This window comes from Corapipo altera, unplaced genomic scaffold, assembly GCF_003945725.1.
Source record: "Corapipo altera isolate COAL_440 unplaced genomic scaffold, ASM394572v1 0, whole genome shotgun sequence".
Taxonomy (NCBI): domain Eukaryota; kingdom Metazoa; phylum Chordata; class Aves; order Passeriformes; family Pipridae; genus Corapipo; species Corapipo altera.
Genome location: NW_020884872.1, coordinates 80,613,021 through 80,634,402, shown reverse-complemented (window position 1 = coordinate 80,634,402; position 21,382 = coordinate 80,613,021). Strand labels below are relative to the sequence as shown.

At 41.9% G+C, this 21,382-nt stretch overlaps 1 protein-coding gene across 1 annotated transcript in view; it reads left to right on the top strand.

Annotated features, from left to right (window-relative positions):
• HEPHL1 (hephaestin like 1) overlaps positions 1–17,858 on the top strand; it is a 33,189-nt gene extending 15,331 nt beyond the window's left edge. Inside the window, exons 9-20 of the mRNA XM_027637111.1 lie at positions 2,590–2,801; positions 3,221–3,371; positions 4,585–4,797; positions 7,400–7,613; positions 9,224–9,363; positions 10,425–10,565; positions 13,683–13,789; positions 14,282–14,504; positions 15,233–15,372; positions 15,993–16,152; positions 17,402–17,482; positions 17,562–17,858. Coding sequence (XP_027492912.1) covers positions 2,590–2,801; positions 3,221–3,371; positions 4,585–4,797; positions 7,400–7,613; positions 9,224–9,363; positions 10,425–10,565; positions 13,683–13,789; positions 14,282–14,504; positions 15,233–15,372; positions 15,993–16,152; positions 17,402–17,482; positions 17,562–17,764 — 1,985 coding nt within the window. The 3' untranslated portion in view covers positions 17,765–17,858. The remainder of the gene's footprint in view (positions 1–2,589; positions 2,802–3,220; positions 3,372–4,584; positions 4,798–7,399; positions 7,614–9,223; positions 9,364–10,424; positions 10,566–13,682; positions 13,790–14,281; positions 14,505–15,232; positions 15,373–15,992; positions 16,153–17,401; positions 17,483–17,561) is intronic.
• Positions 17,859–21,382: the final 3,524 nt, after the last annotated feature.

Here is a 21,382-nt window from a genome sequence, read left to right as displayed (position 1 = left end):
AGGCACGGAAGGGATGATTTTATTAAGTTTGTGTCTACCATACCTGTCACAATCCATGGGACTCCACAGTGTGCAAATGTGTTCTTCCCCTTGGATATGTGCCAGACAAGATGTCTAACATTAGCTGAGGTCCATGTTGAACAGAAGTCACAAGCACAATCCAATTTATATTAGTTCTAATCTAATATTACTCCACTGCAATCAGTGGATCTCCTCTGGACATGTTCCAGAATTATGAATCTTAGGATCTGGCATGATGGCCCTGCTGAGTCTTTAGATACAGCTATCCACTATTCTCTAATCCAGGCCGGCATTGCCCTTGCTTTACTGTTGGGATAGTCAGTGTCAAAGCCAATTTTTATCTGATTGTCCTGAAATGTGAAGCAGTGATAATCCTTATTAACTCTCATAAATAGATAAACACTGAAATGGAGCATTTGAGAAAGTCTTCCTCTAATTTTATGCAAGGATAGGAAATTTATTCCTTAAGTTTAACTATTAAATGTTAAATGGCATATTTAATCAACAGGCACTTTTTACAGTCAGTGACAAGAAACAAATCCTTCAGAGAGTGATGCATCCCATTTATATTTAAAACACTTATTTTAGGAGACAGTAGTTCACCCTCTGGAGATATGATTCTGTCTCCATCAACTACAGAAGTCTAGAGTTTGGATTAGGGACTGAGTTTGAGATGGCTCAATTAAGGTGAGCTGAATTCCATCCATAGCCTAGAGATAATGTTGTGATCTCTGAAAAAGTTTTTGCTGCATTTGCAGCACTGAAAAGAAAGGTAGTTTTCTTGTTGCTTAAATTGCTTTGTTTCCACCACAATACATCAAAAAGAAACTGATGGAACATAATCCCTCCTTTGAAAACTGTACTAAGAGAACCAGGTCAACATGTAAAACTCATCATACAATAAAATCAATGCAAAAGGCTTTATTAAATTGTCGTGTCTAGTTGCTGACCTTGGAACTCAACAAATTTGCCAGCAGGCAAATCACAAAAAAACCCAACTGACTTGAGTTCAGCCTTGAAGTTATCTGCACAGATCCTAATGCCACCCATGTCTGAGGTAGTTCCCCAACGGAAGAGCAGCTTCCCTCTGCTCTCACTCCTGTCGTGCTTTCATTTTGCACTCTCTTGCCCTCCAACATTGCACACTTTGGCCTGGAGCAAAACCAAACAAAAACCTGCAATTCAGCAGCTGCGTGATCTGCACACCTCTGGGTCTTTGGAGAGGAACCTGACTCCAGATTAATCAATAATATTTTCGTTCCTCCTTCTTTCCTTTAACCATTGTGCCTTTGATTTCCGTTACATCTATCTACAAGTGTAGAAGTCCCACAGGAGCTTTAGGTTTACACAGATAAATGATTTTTCAAAGGCTGTGCATTGTCTGAGTGCAGCCTATTCATGGGAAAATACCGTATATAAACGTACCTGCAGATATCTACAGATGTTTGCAGACATAGGTTTTTTAGTTCTGCCCTCAGGAAACACCCTTCCATGTTGTGTTTGACACTTGTCCAGTCTCAGAGGCTTTTTGACTCCAAATCAATGTTTTCCTTGTTAATCATTGTTGCAGAATGAGTCCAGTAGTATAAGATACTGTTGAATCAGTACTCTGTATTGCAATTTGCAGTAAATAGTATGTCTTCAAAATTAATACTGTTGTTTTCACTTGTGTCTAAGTTTTTAAGAAGATTCTCTTGCAATATTAGAGAGGAGTATTAGATCAATGTGGTGTGCTGCTGCCAGACTCATCTGACTATGATGAAAAAAATCTAGCCAATGGATGCTTAAGTGTTAAACAAAATTTCCAATTTGATCTTCCTCATAGCAAAGACCAGAAAAGTTACTCTGCATTTTTTTTTCTACAAAGGTTGCAGGGCTGACCCCTTTTTCTGACTTTCAAGTCCCTCTTGTAAGTTCTCTCTGAGTGAATACAAACACTTTTACAGTGGCTAAATTACATGAGACGTGCTACATCCACCCTTTGCATAGTAGCAGACAATGGCCCAAATCCTTTAAAAGTAGCCTTCAAAAAAAGTAGCATCTGCCACTCTGTGCAAAGGATCCTGTGCATTGCTTCAAAATCAAAAAGAAACAATTATCAGGATCAGATTTGTTTAGAAATTCTAAAGACCCACAGCTACAGCTCCGCTTGCTTATGTAATTGCTTTGTTGGTGCTTAATGAAGTGCCAGAGTCTGAGTTTGTGCCACAGATAAATCTCATGATAGGGCAGGTAAGCTACAAACATTAGAGGAAGCCATTTAAGCACCAGGATGAGGTCTGCTGTATTGTCTGATTGAATCCAGATAATCCACAGTAGCGTCAGAAGGTGTCTGGGTGAAGCAGCTAAACTTGTTCTTTGGGGAATGGCCTTGGTTGTCCCCATGGTACAGGTCTGCGGTGAAACGTCCCCATGGCATAACTGCCGAGACATCAGGATGGTACTTGAGCTCTGGTTGAAAGTGGGAGCTTCTCCACAGAAATCAGCAGCTATGTCTTCTTGACTCCTCGTAGTCAGAAAGACAAAACCTTCCTGTAATCTTATTGCATCTCAATATTCTCTCTGCAGGCTATCTGAAGCCAGGAGCCCATGTTAAGCCAGGTGAAACCTTCACGTACAAATGGAGGGTGCCTGAAAATGGAGGTCCAACAGAGAGTGACCCGCCATGCCTGACCTATCTGTACTACTCAGCCACTGATGCCGTCAAAGACACCAACTCCGGCCTCGTGGGGCCTTTGCTGGTGTGTCGGAAGAACACACTGAATCATGACGGGACACAGGTGCCAAATGTGAACATCTCCTTGTCCCTAACAGGATGGTGGTGCACTGGGGGGGGGGCGTCCCATATGGGCTATTTGCCCAGTTCCCCATTCAGTTTGCAGAGATTAAACAAAGGTCAGTCCTCAGGGTAAAAGTTGACTTCAGGGGAATGTTAAGAAGATGAAACTGTCATTCCTTAATATCCTGGCTTGTCCCTAGTTTTTCCATCTTTTTCATGCAATGAATGCCTTTTTTCACTCCAAGTAATGGACAATTTATTTATCCTTCTGGCTGATGGAAGAATGACAATCACTGTCTCTACACAGACTTAGTAAGAAGGCAGCTTCAGATTTTTAGGGAAAGAAAAATTTGTTAAAAAAAGAAATTCATTCTGATTGAACATACTGTTTAAAAGTCTTGGCTTCTTTTTTGGCTACAGAAAGGAATCGATAGAGAATTTTACCTCCTCTTTTCAATCTTTGATGAGAATGACAGCTGGTATCTGAACAAGAATATTGAAGCATTTACTGGAGACCCTTCAAAAGTAGATGAAAATGATGCTGATTTCAAGGAATCCAACAAAATGCACGGTATGAAATGCCTAATATCTGTTAATGATACCTTTTCTTCAATCATAACAGGAAGATGAGTTGGCAGGTTTTATCATCATTCATAGCCAACTGCAGTGCACTGGAGAGTGAGGGGGAAAGCTGTCAATCAGCTTATGGTCAGCTCCTGATGCTCTTGGAGTACATGTTGAAACCCTAGTCATAACAGCAATGAATGCATCCACCTACCAACTATACCTGGAGAAAGAGAATAGAGTGTAGTTTTTAGATACAATACTTAGGTCTACAGAAAGACATAATGCCAGAAACAGGCATCAACTTCAGAAGAAGCCTATGTACACTAGTTTTAAATTTCTCTGATGGCCTTGGCCCTGATTCAGACAATAAAGGTCCACCTGCTCTTCTCTGCCATCTCCCACTTGGGTAGTGACCACCTCTGGGAAAGGAGAGGCAAAGACTAGTGGAATGGCCAATAATATTTAAAACATCACCTCTGAATGTAAGTATCTGATTTCAGTATGGATCTTCTCCAAGGTAACCCTGACATGACAGACTTGAGCAGATCACATAACCAGTCTTTGCTTTAGCTTTCTGAAGAGCACTGAGACTACATATGGTTACAAAACCCTAGGGCCTTCTGGACCAATCTATTTTATTCTTCCATTATTATGAGGATCTCATACTAAAGTTTTGTTCTGTTACAGCATCTTTCACACACTGATCTCAGCAAACATTTGAGGATTAGGGGATTTAGTCTCATAGAACCCTTGTAAAAGAAATGGATACATTTAAGAAGTAAAAGCGGAAGTCAAAGATCGAAACAACTTAAAAGGGCTCCAACAGAACTGAATTTATAACCAAGAGTCTTTGTGACTCTCTCCATAGCCTTGATGACACAGTTATACATTCTTCCAGCTGAAAGGAGGTATCTAATTTATACACTTAACTGGTGTCTGAAAGGTATGCTGAAAAGCTTGGAAGAGGAGTGCTACATCACTGCAAAAGGCTATTACGAGACTTCACAGGCTAAAATCAAAAAGGTAGAAGGTCAGAGGTTATAGGAATAGCACTTATATATTAATTTGGTGTCCTCCAATGCTACCTTTGCTTCACAAAATACCCCTTTAATGCTGTGACTTGCTGAGCCACGAGTCTCTTACCAGGAAGTGGCAGGAGGTTCTGTGTTGAGTTTCTGTGGACCTGTTGCTAACTGGGATCTTTCCTTCTCCTCCAGCTGTCAACGGCTACTTGTATGGTAATCTGCCAGGCCTGACCATGTGCAAGAATGACAAGGTGTCCTGGCACCTCATCGGGCTGGGCAGTCACTATGACATGCACGGGGTTCATTTTCAAGGGAACACCATTGACCTCAGAGGGACAACAAGGGATGGGCTGGCCTTGTTTCCTCATTTATCGGGGACAGCACTGATGCAGCCAGATCGTGTGGGTATGTTCATGAATTGATTTTGGTGGTGTGGCACTTGCAGATACCAGTCAGTCAAAATAACAATTGGTGTGGTGCTCTGCTCTGCACAAGGAGCCTGAAAGCATGGAGACTGTGGAGACCTGGCATAGCTGAGAATTCAGTCTGGGTTACTTTTCTGGGAAGGTGCTATAAATCAAATATCCATGTGCATCAAAGAGTGGAGGTTTCAATGACGTTGGGATGGGAAGAGCAGCAGGCAGAGAGATAGCAAAGAGGATACTCACAGAATTTCTATAATTCTTAAAACAGGCATTTTTAGAAGAGCAAATTCACTGTTATGTGGACAGTCAGTATCATTTAAGGTATTTTAGGACTTCAACAATAACTTTTCAATAATAGTCAGTCTTTAGGAGTTTCTTCAGAAGCAAACACATTAAAGACGCTTTAATTCTCATGGGTAATCCAGTGATTCATACTTGAAATTAAGAAGAGGTGAATTGTTTGTAGGAGACTTAGCAAATAAGTTTCATAACCAAAACTGCAACATTACTTTGTTTTACACTGGTGCAACTCTGTTTAAATCAAAAGAGTCATCAGAGTTGTGCAAGGCTATGCCAAGGGCCATCCTTGGCCACAGCACCTGAGAGTTGGTATGTTGGTGTTGCATACCTGCCAGGTGTCTGTAAGACAAAAGATACTTTTCTTATGCATATCCCAAACATTTCCACCATCTGTCATGAAACTGCATTGCAGGACTCACACAAAACAACTATTCTGAGAGATTATTAATTTTTGCCAGCTAACCTTCTACTGGCAATAATGGAAATTGAATTAATTATCAGATCTCTACAATCACCAATGTATGTGATTTTATTTAACTGCATGTTATTTTATCTTTTTCATCACTTTTGCCCTAGAATCACAAGGAACGGATTGAGATCCAGACTGGACAGAGATACGTTTCTAATTTTGATTCCATCACTGACTCACACACAGACCAGCTGTGAAAGTGCTTTCCTCCTTCACAAAGTGCTAGCAGGTGGAGCTGTGTAGGATAACACAGTGGTCAGCTTCTGCTTGAGTAAATGGGAAAGAGAGAAGGAGAGTATAAATATTAAAATCTGCCCATGGATATGCCAAAAATGCTCCCACTATCACTGCAGCCTTTGACCATCAGAGCTACCAAACAAACCCGAAACACCTATGGTGGCTTGGCCTTTTGTGGAGTTTAGCTCAATTGTTTTTACACCACATAGGTGCACATCCAGAAATGGTTATAAGCAGGCATTATTGTACAGTGTGTCTGTGTCTGTGCTGCAAAGAGGCCTCCATTAGCCTGATTACACTGAACAACTGCAGGGTCTGAGTGGGAAGTCTCTTGCAGCAAAGGCTGATACAGTGGCTCTGTACTCCAGAACAAGGAAACAGCATCTCTGAAACACACCCCTTGTTTCTCTATGCCTTTATTGAGTTTTGCAATGAATGCTTCCTCCTATGTCTTCTCGTGTTCCTTGTGGGTATGTCTGCAACATGGGCAGCATTGGTGAAGGCTCACTGGCAATCCTGTTCCTGCTGCCAGACATCTAATCAATTGCTTTTTAGAGTTTCTTGGCTAAGCTAATCTAACTTAATTGTTAGAGGTAGTTTAGGGTGATTTTTGAGCAAAGATGGAGCAGGCTAGTGGTTCACATGGAGCAAAATAAGGCCACGTTCTGCCAAGTCCTCCACGTGGGTCACCGGCTCATGGAAGAGTGGCTGGAAAACTCTCAGAAAAGGACCTGGGGGTGCTGGTCGACAGTGGCTGAACATGAGCCAGCAGTGAGTCCTGGTGGCCAAGAAGGCCAATGGCACCCTGGCCTGTGTCAGCAATAGTGTGGCAAGCAGGACCAGGGCAGTGATCATCCCCCTGTACTTGACACTGGTGAGGCTGCACCTTAAATCCCGTGTTTGGTTTTGGGCCCCTCACTACAAGAAAGACATCGAGGTGCTGGAACATGTCCAGATAAGGGCAACAGAGTTGGGGAAGAATCTGAAGAACAAGTTTGATGAGGAGGGTCTGAAGGAGCTGGGGGTGTTTAGTCTGAACAAAAGAAGGCTCAGGGAGAACCTTATCACTCTCTACAACTACATGAAAGCAGATTGTAGTGAGGTGGGGGTCAGTCTCTTCTTCCAAGGAGCAAGCAATAGAACAAGAGGAAAACAGCCTCAAGTTGTGTCAGGGAAGGTTTAGATGAGATACTAGGAAAAAGTTTCTTCACAGAAGGGGTTGTCAAGCACTGAAACAGTGGAACACTGAAACACTGAAACTTGCTGCCCAGGCAAGTGGTGGAGTCACTATCCCTGGAGGTATTTAAAAGACTATAGATATGGTGCTTAGGGACTTGGTATAGTGGTAGAATTGACAGTGCAGGGTTAATGGTTGGCTCAATGATCAGGGAGGTCTTTTCCAACCTAAAATATTCTATGATTCTATATAAACATCCCCTTGTTTAACTTTCCATACAGTATCACAGATTAGGTTTGTCTGAGGACAGATCAGAGATGTACACAGGGCCTACTTTGCCAAGCTTCTTTTTATTTTTTTTTACCTGATTAAATCTCATGTGCTTTTTTTTTTTTCCAGGCACATTCAAAGTGGTTTGCAGAACTTTTGATCACTTTATTGGTGGGATGAAACATCTCTACGAGGTCAGTAGCTGCCACAATACCACCCGAGCCCAGCAGCAGTACGGAGCCATGAGGCTTTACTACATTGCTGCGGAGGAGGTTGAGTGGGACTATGCCTCAAATAAGAGCTCAGCACCAAAGATTTACAACATCAGCAGCAATGAGGAAAGGTACTCAAAGCAAAAAACCCTTGTGGGCATGGGACACACATCATTTGTGAAACATCATTTCACAAAGCTAGCCTTGTACGTTTTCGGAGGAACTCTTTGCAGAACAAAATAACAGAAAACATATTATAAAGTCATAGCCTCTCAGACTAGACTAGTCCATAGGAACCAGTTTCAAATGTTTTCATCTCAGTGTGTCTTGTAATGCTGCTGAACTCAAGAAGGCTTCCGACTCCCTAAATCCATGTGTGTGTTTCAGCCCTGGCTCAACCTTACAGTGATGCCCCCCAACACTCTCCTCTCCCTTACTTTTCCCAGTCTCCCCATTACAGTGCTCTGGTTTTGACATAGGAAAAACCCAGGTACCTCTCCCAGATGTGAGCCCCTGTAGGCAGTGCAGATGCATGAGGGAGGTGTTGAGCCTGCTTCTCTGCAGGGTGGTAACCCCTGGCTCCCCTGAAAAGGTCAGAACACAGTAACCCTGCAAGCAAATGACGTCTACACTGCACTGTGCTAAGGAATAAAAATCCTGTGCAGAAAATACCTGTTCCAGATCATATTGCTTAGGCTGGTCCTTGAGGACACTTCTATGAAAGCAAAAAGGAACAAGGAACATATTTCAAAAATAAACCTTAAGGATCTGGGAAACTTCTCCCTGTAAAGGGGAAGAGGGTTCTATAAAAAATATACCTGAAGAACTGCAGGTGGTGAAGCGAGTTTAAAGAAAATATTAACTCCAGTACTGTCAAAGGCTGCTGTTGCAACACAGTCCATTACTACAGTAACCAGTATCCCTGGGGCATTTTTTCATTTCATTTAGTATGTTGTGAGCCAACCTTGAAACTCCCCTGCCAGGGGCACCTTGGAGATGAGTTGCCAGGAGACATAGCTGCTCTCAGAAGAGGGCGAATGCTCTGCTGCACAGTGGATGGCAAGTGTCCTCTGCCAGCAAGTCAGCCCTCTAGGATACCGTGGGAGCAGCAACAAACTGTGGGCGAACGTGTAAACCTGGAGGGCACAAAAAAAGCATCCTCTACCAGGTGCAGAAGGGAAAATACATTTTGTTGTATTTATTGTCATGTTGGGAAAGCATCCAGCCCTGCAGAGAATATGGCAGCAAAGGGCAGAGTAAAGCAGCTCCCTCTTATCTCAGATGGTGGCATTTGTTTTCAAAGGTCAAGCTTTGGTTATCGTCTTCCTGTGGCTGACTAATAGCCAAGGTAGTGAAAGCAGCCATCGTGATAAAAGGATTCAGGTTTTCAGGGACAGGCAGTATCTTTTATTGGAAAGAAGAATGCAGCTGGAGAGAGTGGCTGAACCCACTCTTATCTTGAACCTCATCTCTGCTCTCACAGCTCTGGTGAAGGTAGTGGTGAGTTTGTGGTGAGTGCAATTTATCCTCAGCTTTACCTGTTTGAAGAAGGTGTGCATTTAGTGAGGATTATCACTCATTATTTGCTGTTTAAAATCTCTTGCAGTACTCAAGGGCTTCACATCAATCATTACAATGTATCAAGATGTATATGCTTATCAAATCTTTTGTGAATAACACAATAGTTAATAGCTTTTAGATGTGTAAAGTTTAATGGTTTTATTGCCTTTTTATTTTGCAGCTATGGGCACATTTTTCTGAGCCAAGCAGAAGATCTGATTGGTTCAAAATACAAGAAGGTGGTTTACAGGGAGTACACAAATGGCAACTTCACACATCGCAAAGTGAGGACAGAAGAGGAGGAACACTTGGAAATCCTGGGCAAGTAGCTCTCACATCTCTCAGACCAAGCCTGGTCAGTGAGAGGATTGTTTTCCAAAAACTAAGAGTTTTCCCAGCTTTTTTAAGATGAAAAACAAGCAGCACAGATTATCAATGACTTTACAGACAATTTATATAATTGCTGAGTTTAAAGATGCTTTCCAAACTAAAGAATTCAGTCTTGAACATGAATAAGGAGTTTCCTAAGGAGTACATACAGGGAGGAAGCTAAAATGGCAATTCCAGGATTCACCTTAGCTTTAGAGCTTGTAACATAGGGAGGACTCTTGTAGGCAGATTAAGACAATATAAAGGGGCTGGATTTGTGTCTGCATTGGGCAAGACATATTTTACATGTCATAAAATAACGATCAGATCATTTTTATGGGGTGAGAAGTGGGCAACAACTGGTCATAAAGTAGTCGTAGAATCATAGAATATCTTGAGTTGGAAGATCATTGAAGTCCAAGTCCTGGCCCTGCACAAGACACCCCCAAGAGTCACACCATGTGCCTGAGAGCATTGTCCAAATACTTCTTGCACTCTGTCAGGCTTGGTGCTGTGACAACATCTCTGGGGAGTCTGTTCCAGCGCCCAACCACCCTCGGGGTGAAGAACCTTTTCCTAATATTTAAACCTAAACCTCCCCTGACACAGCTCCATGCTGTTTCCTGGGGACAACACTCCCTAGGCATGTATTTGATGTTTCCTTTTTCCTTGAAGTAAAAAAAAAAAGTTAAAAAAAGGGCAGTTACCAGCTTAAGAGATAAAATATTAAAAAATACAAAAACCATCCACAAGAATTTTCTTTAAAAACAAGCTGTCCAAAAACCTGCCTCAAGAGTGAACATTACTCTTCATTGACTAGAAAGAAAAGTGATTATTTGTATATATGGAGCTTTCCATGAGCTAACTAACTAATTTTGATGGCTTTGCTGAAAGAATAGAAAAGCCCAAGAGTTTTGACAAAGACCTTGGCTTCACTCCTAGACCAACCTCTTGAAAGTTTATTGAAATCAGAAAAGCAGCATTAATCACAAGCATTGTCTGTTTGAATTTAGGGCCATTACTCCATGCTGAGGTCGGTGACTCTGTACTGATTGTATTTAAGAACAAAGCCAGCAGACCTTATTCAGTAAGTGCACATGGTGTAGAAGAAGTCGGTTGTGAAGAACAGCCTGAGACACCAATTACCCTCCCTGGTAAGCCTCTTCTTTTTTATTTCTTTTTAATCTCTTTTCTTTGAGCTAGAAAGGTTGTATATAAAAGCATTTAAACATATGAATGATAATCCCTTTTTCAAGCTTGCACACATCCATATGTTGACCCAGGTATAATACACTCAATGTTTACTCAGCTATGATTCTGAGTTGTTATACAGGTAGGTTCCTAATCAAGTGAGCATATTTGGGCAGAGACTGAACCTTTGTTCCTATCAGGGATAGAAAAAGAAGTGTAGTATTACTGGAAAACTTCCAAAAAAGCAGAAGCAGGACCATAATCACGGCAAGAGAAGTGTAAGCCAGTGCTTCATTTGCCTCCAGACTGACACTCTAATAATATTTTAAAAACTTTCAAACTCAGTAGTAGTTCAACATGGCAATATTTACTCTGCCTCTCTATTAGGCTATACAGAATTGTCATTTGCATTCAGAACTAATGCATAAAATACAAAATGTAGCTGTCATATGAATTAAAAATCTTTGAAGAAAGGTACCAAATATGCTTCAGTTGCTAGTGAGGAAAATAGTAGAAAATAATTCTCACAGTGCTGAATTTTTTTTGTATAGAAAAAATCACTTTTTGAACTTCAACTTTTATGTTGGTTTTTACATTCTAGTAGGAAATTAAACTCAATCCCCGGCATTATAGTCAATCCAAAATGTATATACCTTTGCTTTCCAACACCCATGCAATTTTTTTCATAGTATTTGTGAGCTTCAGTGTGAAACTGAATGAAAAGAAATTCTGATGTCATAAACCTCTTTGTAAGCTGAAATTTCTTTCCTGTAAGCAGCTGTACCAGTACAGTATAATCACACAGAAACTCACGGCTAAACAGGAGTCAACATCTGCCTTGCTGGATTTTGATAAACGAATACCTGTGGTTAATACATAGGGAGAAAAAAATACAGCTGATTTATATGATTCCTTTTGTTTGTTATTTGCTCCATGATGATGGTGCTGACAGTTGAGGTATAGCGCTGGGAACCCTACTGTCGTGTCTCCTGTGTCCACATGAGAGCAGGCTTGAGATGAGCTGGACGAGGGAAGGAGTCTGTGAGAATAAGCCAAAAGGATTCTTCAGCGAGATCTAAGGACAGACTTCTCCTTAAGCGTTTGGAAGAAACAGTTAACACAGAAAACAAATCCCTCAAAACAAGAATAATTCCTTGGCACTTCAGTCCCTACCACCATCATCTAGAAATCATTGCTCTCTGTCTTCCTAGGCCAGGCTGGACTGCTCACCCCAAGCTTGCCAGAGTCCCTATAATTCTCCTGAGTCAGTCATCAGACAGATTTATAGCCTGATAAATTGTGCTCCTGAGAGCACTCCCAGCTCCCAAACAGACTTTGGAGGGCATGGTAAATAGATGCAGAGAGCAGATTCACAGCAGCCTAAGCCAAACCAGCTCCCAGCTGCCACAGCTTTGTCCTCTCCCTGGCCATTCTTCCATTTACCCAGCAGCAAAAAGGGAGAAAACATCCATTTTCCTCATGTTTATCAGTCTTTTCAGGGGTTATGCTTTATTTACACTTCAAAGATGGCTCTTCAATGCCTTCTGAGTTGTCTCAAGTTTTAAGTAGAGTGGAAATTTTTTCCATCTACAGCCTCCAAACATCCTGAAGTGGGGAGTAAAAAGTAAGGAAGTGGTGGGGGACCATGACCTGCCTCCCTTCTCACATCATACCCTCTAAAAAAAGGTGATGACATGTGGGTTATATACAAGTGGATGACAAACTCTTCCCTGGTTTATGTCTCCATGACATGAATGGTCTGGAGACTGAGGGCTTTCTTGTTAATGTTTTCTGTCCTATTAGTCTAGTGCTGTGTCTTGTGTAAGCCTTTCTGATCCCTGCTGAGGTGTGTAAATCCATGCTGTAATGAACAGAAGGTGCTTGTCCTGTAAGGTAAAAAGGCACTGCAATACTTACGTGAGACCCATCTCATGTTGTATGACAGTTGAGAGACACCTTTTTTTTTTTTTTTTGTTATCTCTCTGTGCAATAAAACCCACTATTGCATGATCTATCAAAACAGCATAGTGGCTCAGTGACACAGAGCTAGGCTCAGTCACTTCACAACTATTTAGGCTTAGAAACTTTCCTTGTCTTGATGCCCACAGCTGTTAGCAGCTGTTGGGTTGTGGCTGTAATACCATGGCCAAGAGTTCTGTGATTTCCTTGTTTTACCCTGACTCATAACATGAACCAAGATGCTCTTGGCTGTTGTCAGCCTGGAAGATTTTTGGGTCTGAGGTTGCCTGGTTCAACATCTCTCCACCACTTAACATGGCAAGGTGTTGACCACATCTTGGTCTCCTACTCTTTCCCGCAGTACCAGCAAAAAAAAAATAAAAAAAAAAATGCAGAGACACACAGCACAGACAGTTCATCTGAACGCAGATATTTGTGTTCAGTGTAGAGAACTGATCCACCCCCAAATAGATAATTTCCTCATCAGTTTGTTCTGCTTCTTTTTAAATCAGAGGTCAGGGAATTTATTCTCAGGGAGGTTGTGGCAGATATGATCACTTTGGGAAAGGGACGGTAATTGCTGTGGAACAGAGGCTTATCTGGTAGAGGACAGGAGCCCCCTGCTGCTCCCAGTCAGCAGGTTGTTCATATTTAGCTCTCCTCAGGCTCCCAGCTGCTATACTGCTGCAGCACCTTCTACAAAATCCCAGTGGCAACTGCCACATCTTTTTGCTCTTTTCAACTGAAAAAGTCAAAGAAAGCTTGGCTCCCAACATCTTCAACTGACCTTAAGCATCAGCAGCCAAGATCATTGAACTGCTACAAGTTTTGCCAAGGAGGAAGATGAAGAGTCCTGTCCGTAAGCTTCCCTCTGTGGGATGCCACTGTTGTAAGTATCATTTGCAGATCTTTTCTGGGGCAATATGCCTTCATTTACACCACTGGAACTTCACTGACCTCCTGGAAGGCAGAATCATATTCCAATCCCATTACTGCATGCTTCCACAGATAGTTTTGATGCAGATCATTTTTTGATGAGGAGGGTAGCAGATCTGAGTTACATACTCTTCAAAGCCTCTGATACCCAGCTGCTCATGGTAAAATTGTTCTCTCTCTTTCAGGGGAAATAAACACTTACAGGTGGAATGTCCCAGAACGATCTGGTCCTGGTAAAACAGATCCAAACTGTATCACTTGGGTTTATTATTCAACGGCAAATTTTGTAAAGGTAACCAAGAAATGGCCCTTAAAGCTTACACTACTTTGGCTAAAGCATCCTGCCTTGCATAATGGTTCTGAAAGGATTCTGCTTCTCATTGTGAGGAGGATCACAGGCCAGAAGAGCCCTTTACAGAGCTAGATGCTTTGTCCTCTTTGATAACAGTTGCACATACCTGGGTAATTTCATCTACTGAAATCCCAAGGGATACACCGTGGTAATGTGATTTCCTCCTTAAAGAATAATTGAAGGGATTTTGGGTGAAGGCAAAATACTACACAAAATCACAGAATCACAGAATGGGCAGGGTTGGAAGGGACCCCTGGAGGTCATTGCTTTGGTAAATTAACACAGAGACATGTTGAGAAAGAAATTTTTAATCAGAGTACTGATTTTTTTCTCATCTGATAGGGAAAAGTAATTTAATCTTTAATTAATCTTTATCTATTCCATGATTGGAGGAACTGAGAATCTGTAATACATATCTTTATTTTATTTCAGGACACATACAGTGGTCTGATTGGGCCTCTTGTAATTTGCAGAAAAGGAACTCTAGATGAAAGAGGTCTAAGGAAAGACATTGATCGTGAATTTACTCTTCTGTTTATGGTGTTTGATGAAAATGAATCCTGGTATTTGAAAGCAAATATTGAAACATACCTTCATAAGAATCCCGATGATTTTAATTCCACTGAGAACTTTGTAGAAGGCAACAGCATGCACGGTATGTAGGACTCAGTGGCTGCAGCCAAGAGGACAGAGGTTTATTTTTAGGAAAACATTGGACTTAGACTGCAGTTACTCAACCATGTGAGAACTTCATAAACTGCAATGCTGGAAACAAAAAGATTTCCTGAGGCCCAGCCAAGATATTTTTCTAACAAGTTGGTTTAGTTATATACATTTGGGAAGAGGCTGGCCTGCCAGACTTCCCTTGCTATTTGGGAGCCATGTTCTTTGCAGGCTTGTTCTGTAGGAGTGTAAGGATGGTATTTTAAAACTGTGGTTGTAGTAGCAACCAGCCCAGGAGCCAGGCAGGACAGACTGGATGGGGACACAAACAGCCGTGGCAAAGCAAACTTCTCTTTCTACAGGTGGTACCCATTTTGGGCAACAATTCTATTTTCCTCTTTTTCCATGTAGCTTCTCAGCAAAAATCCTGTTTGTTCAGCAGTTCAATTTCAACCAGTAAAAAACTGATTTGATGCTTTTCAAGACAATGTTTGCTGATGTATACTTACACGTTTGGAAACATGCTGAAACAAAAGCATGACTTTTTCCCCGCAATGGCAGTGGGTCACTATGGAGAGCCCTTGCCCTGACCATACATGCCTGTTCCCTCTCTGCCTGGCCACTCCTTCTTCCCCTAAAGTCCAGAGTGCCTCAAATGCAGGTTATCATCATCCATAAGATGGCCAGTTTTTAATCATCTCTATTTTGTCATTCTTCCAGCAATCAATGGAAAGATTTATAACAATCTCTTGGGTCTAACAATGAATGAAGGTGACAGGACAAACTGGTATTTGATAGGAATGGGCAATGAAGTGGATGTCCATACAGTTCACTTCCATGCACAGACCTTCATCTTCAAGGTTAGTAAAATAAATCAAAGTAAAACTTTTACAGTGTGACGGGAAATTTCTGAAAAAAAACCAAACCAAACCAAACCAGGTTCCAGCCTTGTTTTGTAGCTTGGGCACGGAGCCCTGGGCTGATGTTGAGGTTGGTGGGAGTTTTGATGTGAAGGAAATAGAAAATGAATTATATTCTTGCAAAGCTTCTATAACTCTGAGCCATATTCATGTTATGAAACAGGAATACAGGGCACTATTAGAGGACACGGTTAAGTGGGTTAAAATATGTGTTTACCCATGGGTACAAGGGAAGATACAGGGACAAAATTAGAGCTACACCTGGTTAGAGTACGGTTTTATGTTGTGATAGCTTGCAGGCAGGACTACCTAAAAAAATTAGTCTTTCAAAGAAACACCTCTGCTCATCCAGTATCTGTAGTCATCAGGAGGAGTCTCCTGTTGTTATTTAGTGGATTAAATGAGAGGTGTCCACAGAATGCAGTTTCCCTGGATGAGACTCTCTTAGAAATGTACAAGAAGCAGCATTTCATCTGCCTTGAGGAGCTGGAAGTTTAACTGGAATATTTCAGTGCTTGTGGGGTTATTTGAGGCAACTCTCCGCTTTTTCCTTGCCACAGACAGATAAGGACCACAGAGGAGATGTATATGACCTTTTCCCTGGGACTTTTCAGACAGTTGAACTCGTAGCAGAAAACCCTGGAACATGGCTTCTGCACTGCCACGTAGCTGATCACATCCATGCTGGCATGGAAACAACCTACACCATCAATAAATCAGGTGCAGTACCAGAAACTTCCTAGGACTCAGAGATGGTATTGCAGCACATTTGGATGATTGGAAGGCAGGGAAGAAATCTGCACCCTGCACACTGGTGGGAAGCACCTGTACATTACTGCCATGGACAGTCAGCATTGTCTAGGGGCAAGACAAACACCCCCAATGACATGGCAAAGACAGTAATCTTTGCTGCAACTTAAAAACAGTTGGTGCTTCCCAAGTGCCCTTCTGACACAGTGGTAGTCTGTGGACCATTAGTCATCCACAGGTGATGCAGGAAACATCTGCAAAGCTGGTTTTCAGCCCTTTTTGCCACACGGTGTGTGGGAGGGCCTACAGACTAGCATGACTCTGGTTCCTCTTTGTGGTCACTGCTGACTCGCACAGGTAGAGACCAGCTGAGATAAAAGATGCTCCAGAAAATGATTGTTCATCTTGTCCAAGAAATAGGCGATCCCTTGACTAAGAAAAGTTGGCAAACCCTTTGAGTGGTGCTGGTCCCTTCTGCCACATGTGAGTGAGTGAAGCCAAAAGTACTCTGTGAGCCTCTCTGCATCACATAACTTCACTAAACATTGGGATCCAGCATGTCCTGCCTGGGTCCCAACTGTGCTGTCTACACTCCTCTGCAGGGGTTGTAACAGTACCAGCAGGCATTCATACCTGTAACCACGTAGCAGCAGGATGAAAAATGTAATGGCCAAATGTATCCAAAATATTCCTCCTTTGGAAAAGGTGAGTTTATTTTATACCACATATTCCTGTGGGCTGTGAAATTTCAAATGAACAAGCAAGTGCAGAACTGAATCATGGAATGGTTTGGGTTGGAAGATGCCTCATCTAGTTCCAACTCCTCTGCCATGAACAGGAACACCTTTCATTAGGCCTTGAACACTGCCAGGGATGGGGCATCCACATGTTCTCTGGCAACCTGTGACAGTGTCTCACCACCCCCATCATAAAAAAAATTATTTCTTATGTCAAAGCTAAACCTACCCTCTTTCAGTTTAAAACAGCTACTCCTTGTCTTATCACCACAGTAAACAGTGAAGTAACAAAGATACCTATAGAGAACGGGGATGTTGCCCATAGAGCTGCCCAGAGCAACAGCTGTGCTGATCTAATCATGATTTCTGTTCAGATCAACTAGATAGAAATAATTAAATAAAATCAGCACTACTTTTTTTCGAAAGAGAAAAAATTATTTATTAAGGCTTTCAACTTAACTACACTTTTCTTTTCCCTGCAGAGTGGAAAGTTCCATCAGAAGGAGGACTCACAACTGGAGCATACAATACAACTACTGCAACAAATAGAATCACTGAAAAGGGTAAGGATTTTTTAAATTGTCATTTCAAATTCTTCAGATTCATGCATAGCTTTCCTATTAACAACTTCTCTTTTAACAGATGATGACAGCAAGGGGGGCAATTTTTTTGGCAAAACTCTGAGTCCTGGAGAAACCAGCCTGATACTTGCAGCTTTTTTTTTCATTGGACTTGTTCTGCTGTCAACAGCATTAATCTTCTTCTGCCTCATCACCCATCAAGGAAACAGGATCCATTACATGGCTCTGCATGACAAAAGTGCAATTCTGACAGATTCCTTGTAAATGCCTGCTTTTAATATCATTCACAGGGCCACACTGGATTTCACAACATAGAATCATAAAATCATTAGTGTGGGAAAATACCTCTAAGATCACTGAGTCCAACCATTAACCTAATACTGCCAGGTGACATGCTGCTAATGAAACTGGAGGAAGGCGTATGCTGATAGTCCTACCCCATAGCCATCACTCACAAAAGTGAACATGAGCTGTAGGGCTCAGCTCTAAGAGCCACTTACCACCCACCACCATTTCCACTTCTCTGGAGTTCAGCTGAGCTTTGCCTGAGATCCAATCCAGCAGCTGAGCAAAGCAGCACACCTCTTGGCATCCACATTGGCTACACAGGATTTCCACAGGAGTAAGGAGCAAGCAGCAGGGCATCCTTGCACTCTATGTAGAAACATGGGGCTCACACTGGGAAAAAAACACCACCAGGGACTGTTTTAAGTTGTTGGCTTCTGAAGGAACAGGTGTTAATAGTAAAGTCCCTGCAGTTTCCCGAAGTCTGGCTCAACAGTTTCACCAACATTTAAGTGATTCTCCCTTCTTTTTTTTCCCTGTCAAATGAGGAAACTCTGCACTGGGACAGATTTTTGAAGGCTTTTAGGGACCTACCAACGTATTTTAGCACCTGACGGGTTCAGCAGTGCCCCTGTTGCTAGCTTCTAACAGCTTTTATTAATCTCTTTAAAAATCTAGCCCTGAGCAACCTCCAAGAAAGTTAGTTGACTTTATAATTGCTGCTTGTTTTGGTCCTGATTCTGTACCTCTTCTTTGCACCAAGCAGCACCTCACTCCCTACCTGTAAAGAAGCCACCAGGAGGCTGACCTTTGTGCTCTGCGAGGGAGACAGGCAGAATCAGGCCATGTTTAGTGATACTTGAATGTTTATAGCTCATTTTTAGTTAGACAGTGCTCATTCTTGCCTGCTCATGCTCTTGCAGAGGAACTCCATAACAAATGCCTTTGTGAAACTGTCTATCCAAATTTGATTTTGAATGTAAATTCAAGTTGCTGGGTTTTTTTTAATTTTATTTTTTCCGCTTCTGTATTTTGAAGTATATTCAAATGCAGGAAGCTTAACTGTGTTTCACTCCTGCTGTAGCTTAATGGTGTCCTGCACTGATGTCCAGTCAACTAACATGTTGACGTTTCTTGGATGTTTCTCGGATGTTTCTCAGTTATTTCTTGATTCTTTTTTTCCTCAGTCATTTAAGAGCGCACATGTGAGGCAGAACTGCAGGACTGAGCCGTAATAGAATTTATATCATAACAACAAACACTTACAAAATCCTTCTCAAAATCTTCCATTTGAACTGGCAAAACGAGATACTCTGAACCCTTCCATCTTCCTGTTTTGTAAGCATTAAAATTGGGGTCTCCTGTTCTGTGCAAAAAGTCTGTCTGTCTGTGCAGAACATTTGTTCTCTGTTTACATATAAAATTAAAGCCTTTCACTTAAACATGCAATGTTAAGAAAGAAAATTATTTGGTACTTCCCTTCTTAGGTAGCTAATGCACCTGATGTTTTAGAAACAGAGTTATAAATATCTTTTGACTGTAGAAACTAGCCAGCCAAAGTGATTACAATGATAATAAACAATCCAGTTATTTGTATGGACCTCCTGGCACAGTTCTCAGCTGGATGGTGGCCATGAAACAAGAACGAAGCCTCCAAAGGGCCCCAGGACATCACCACTGCTGGACCAGCGACACAGCCTGCCACAGAGATCATGAAGCATCACGGAAAGCTTAAAGCACTGAGTTTACCATGGCCTGCCTGGTGCAGGCAGCCCTGTGCCAGCTGTGCCCTAACACTTGTGATGAAGGACAGCATTTCTGCTGGTCTGAAGCATCGGCAGGAACAGAGTTAAGAAACAAAATGAACAAAAGATCAAGTCACCAGAGCAGGCATGTTCTCCACATATTGCTACAGGCCCTCAAGTATGAAAGATCTGGATTATGAACTCGGGTAGCAGTTGGGAACTGTCCTAGAACCGAAAAGTTTCCAGAGCAATAGGCAGCTCTATCAGTCCCACAACACGAGCTGGGCTGAAACCATTCTAAAAAAAACCAAACCCAAAAAACAAACAGAAAAGTGGCCAAAGGAACAAAAGAGAACATGGAAGAATTTAAACTTTGGTTTTTTGACTAGAGAAAATTGTGCCTTGGGAAGGTTTTTGAAGGACTCAGTGCATAGATAAGAGACTTGGATGAATATAACCTGCTTACATTTCCATAAGATGTTTGAGAAGGTCTTTAGTTAAAGCTTCTTAAGGAAATGAAATCACAATGAGATGAGATGAAGAGTCCATGGAGGTTAATTAACTGGTTAAAAGGCAATGAAAAGTGGTCAGATTTCATGTTGAAAGTCACTCATGGAGTGCTACAAGTACCCTTGCTCTTCAGTATTTTCTATAATTGTTGTGAAAAAGGGTGGCCAAGTTGAGGGAGAATCTTAAGTAAATGTAGCATGAAAAAATAAGTGATAAAAAGACAAAATTTAGTACTGATACATTTACAATATTACTTTGTGGAAAAAAGCAATCCTAGCCTTATGTGCATCATACTGTCTAAGCATGTCAGAAATAGGATCTTATTTGTGGTAGTTTAATGGCAACATTATGTCCAGTGTTTTTTAGTGGGTAGAAGGGCAATTCAATACTAGGAATCACTAAGAATTAACACAGCAAACCAGAAAACCACTTAGTACCATTACATAAATGTCTTAGGCACCTGCATCTTGAATGTAGCATGGGTCAAATCCCCAACCACATCCAGACAGCAGCACAAGACCAGCACAGAATGAACAAGAAAGGGAATCAGTGTTGTAGAAGAGTTTCCATATGAGGTATGATTTCCTTGGATTATGGCTTGGAAAAAATAGAAAGGAAAATTGAAAACAGATAGGATGGTGGGTTTGTAAAGGGACAGTTGAGTGGGGAAGGGAGCAGTTTGTCCTTTTTGGCAGAAGCAATGAGCTGGGGGACCATTGCATGAAAGCACAGAACAGGAGTTAGCTCTTCATGGGGCAGACAGCCACCTCTGTGACTCCTGGGCTGAAGATACTCCAGGTTTACAGAGGTCCAAAAACCAACAGGAAAAATACAAGGGTGAAAATTAAAGTTATTAATTTTCTGACTGACTCTCCCAAAAAGTGACCTCAGAAGTGGTGATCAAACAGTTTCGGCGGGGAAAACACCATAGCACATGGTGGTAGGTTAGGGGCTTGGAGTATCTGTCTGACTGGGGTGGGGAAGTGTGTGCTGAGACAGCTGGGGCTCATCAGCCTGGAGAAAGTGGCCCAGTGGATCTTCACAGTGTGCGCCAACAGTCAATGTTAGCATAGCATGGGTGGAGCCAGGTTCTTCTTGGTGGTGCCTTCTGAAAGGACCTGAGCAGATGGGCACAAACTGTGACACAAGAAGTCTCCATCCAAATGCTGCACCTGGGTCAAGGCAATCACAGATATGAGCACAGACTGGGAGAAGAGCTCATTGAGTGAGTCTCCTAACTGAAAGTTCTCATGGATAAAAAGCTGGACATGAGCCAGCAGTGTGCACTCACAGCCCAGAATGTCAACTGTATCCTGAGCTGCATCAAAAGCAGCGTTGCCAA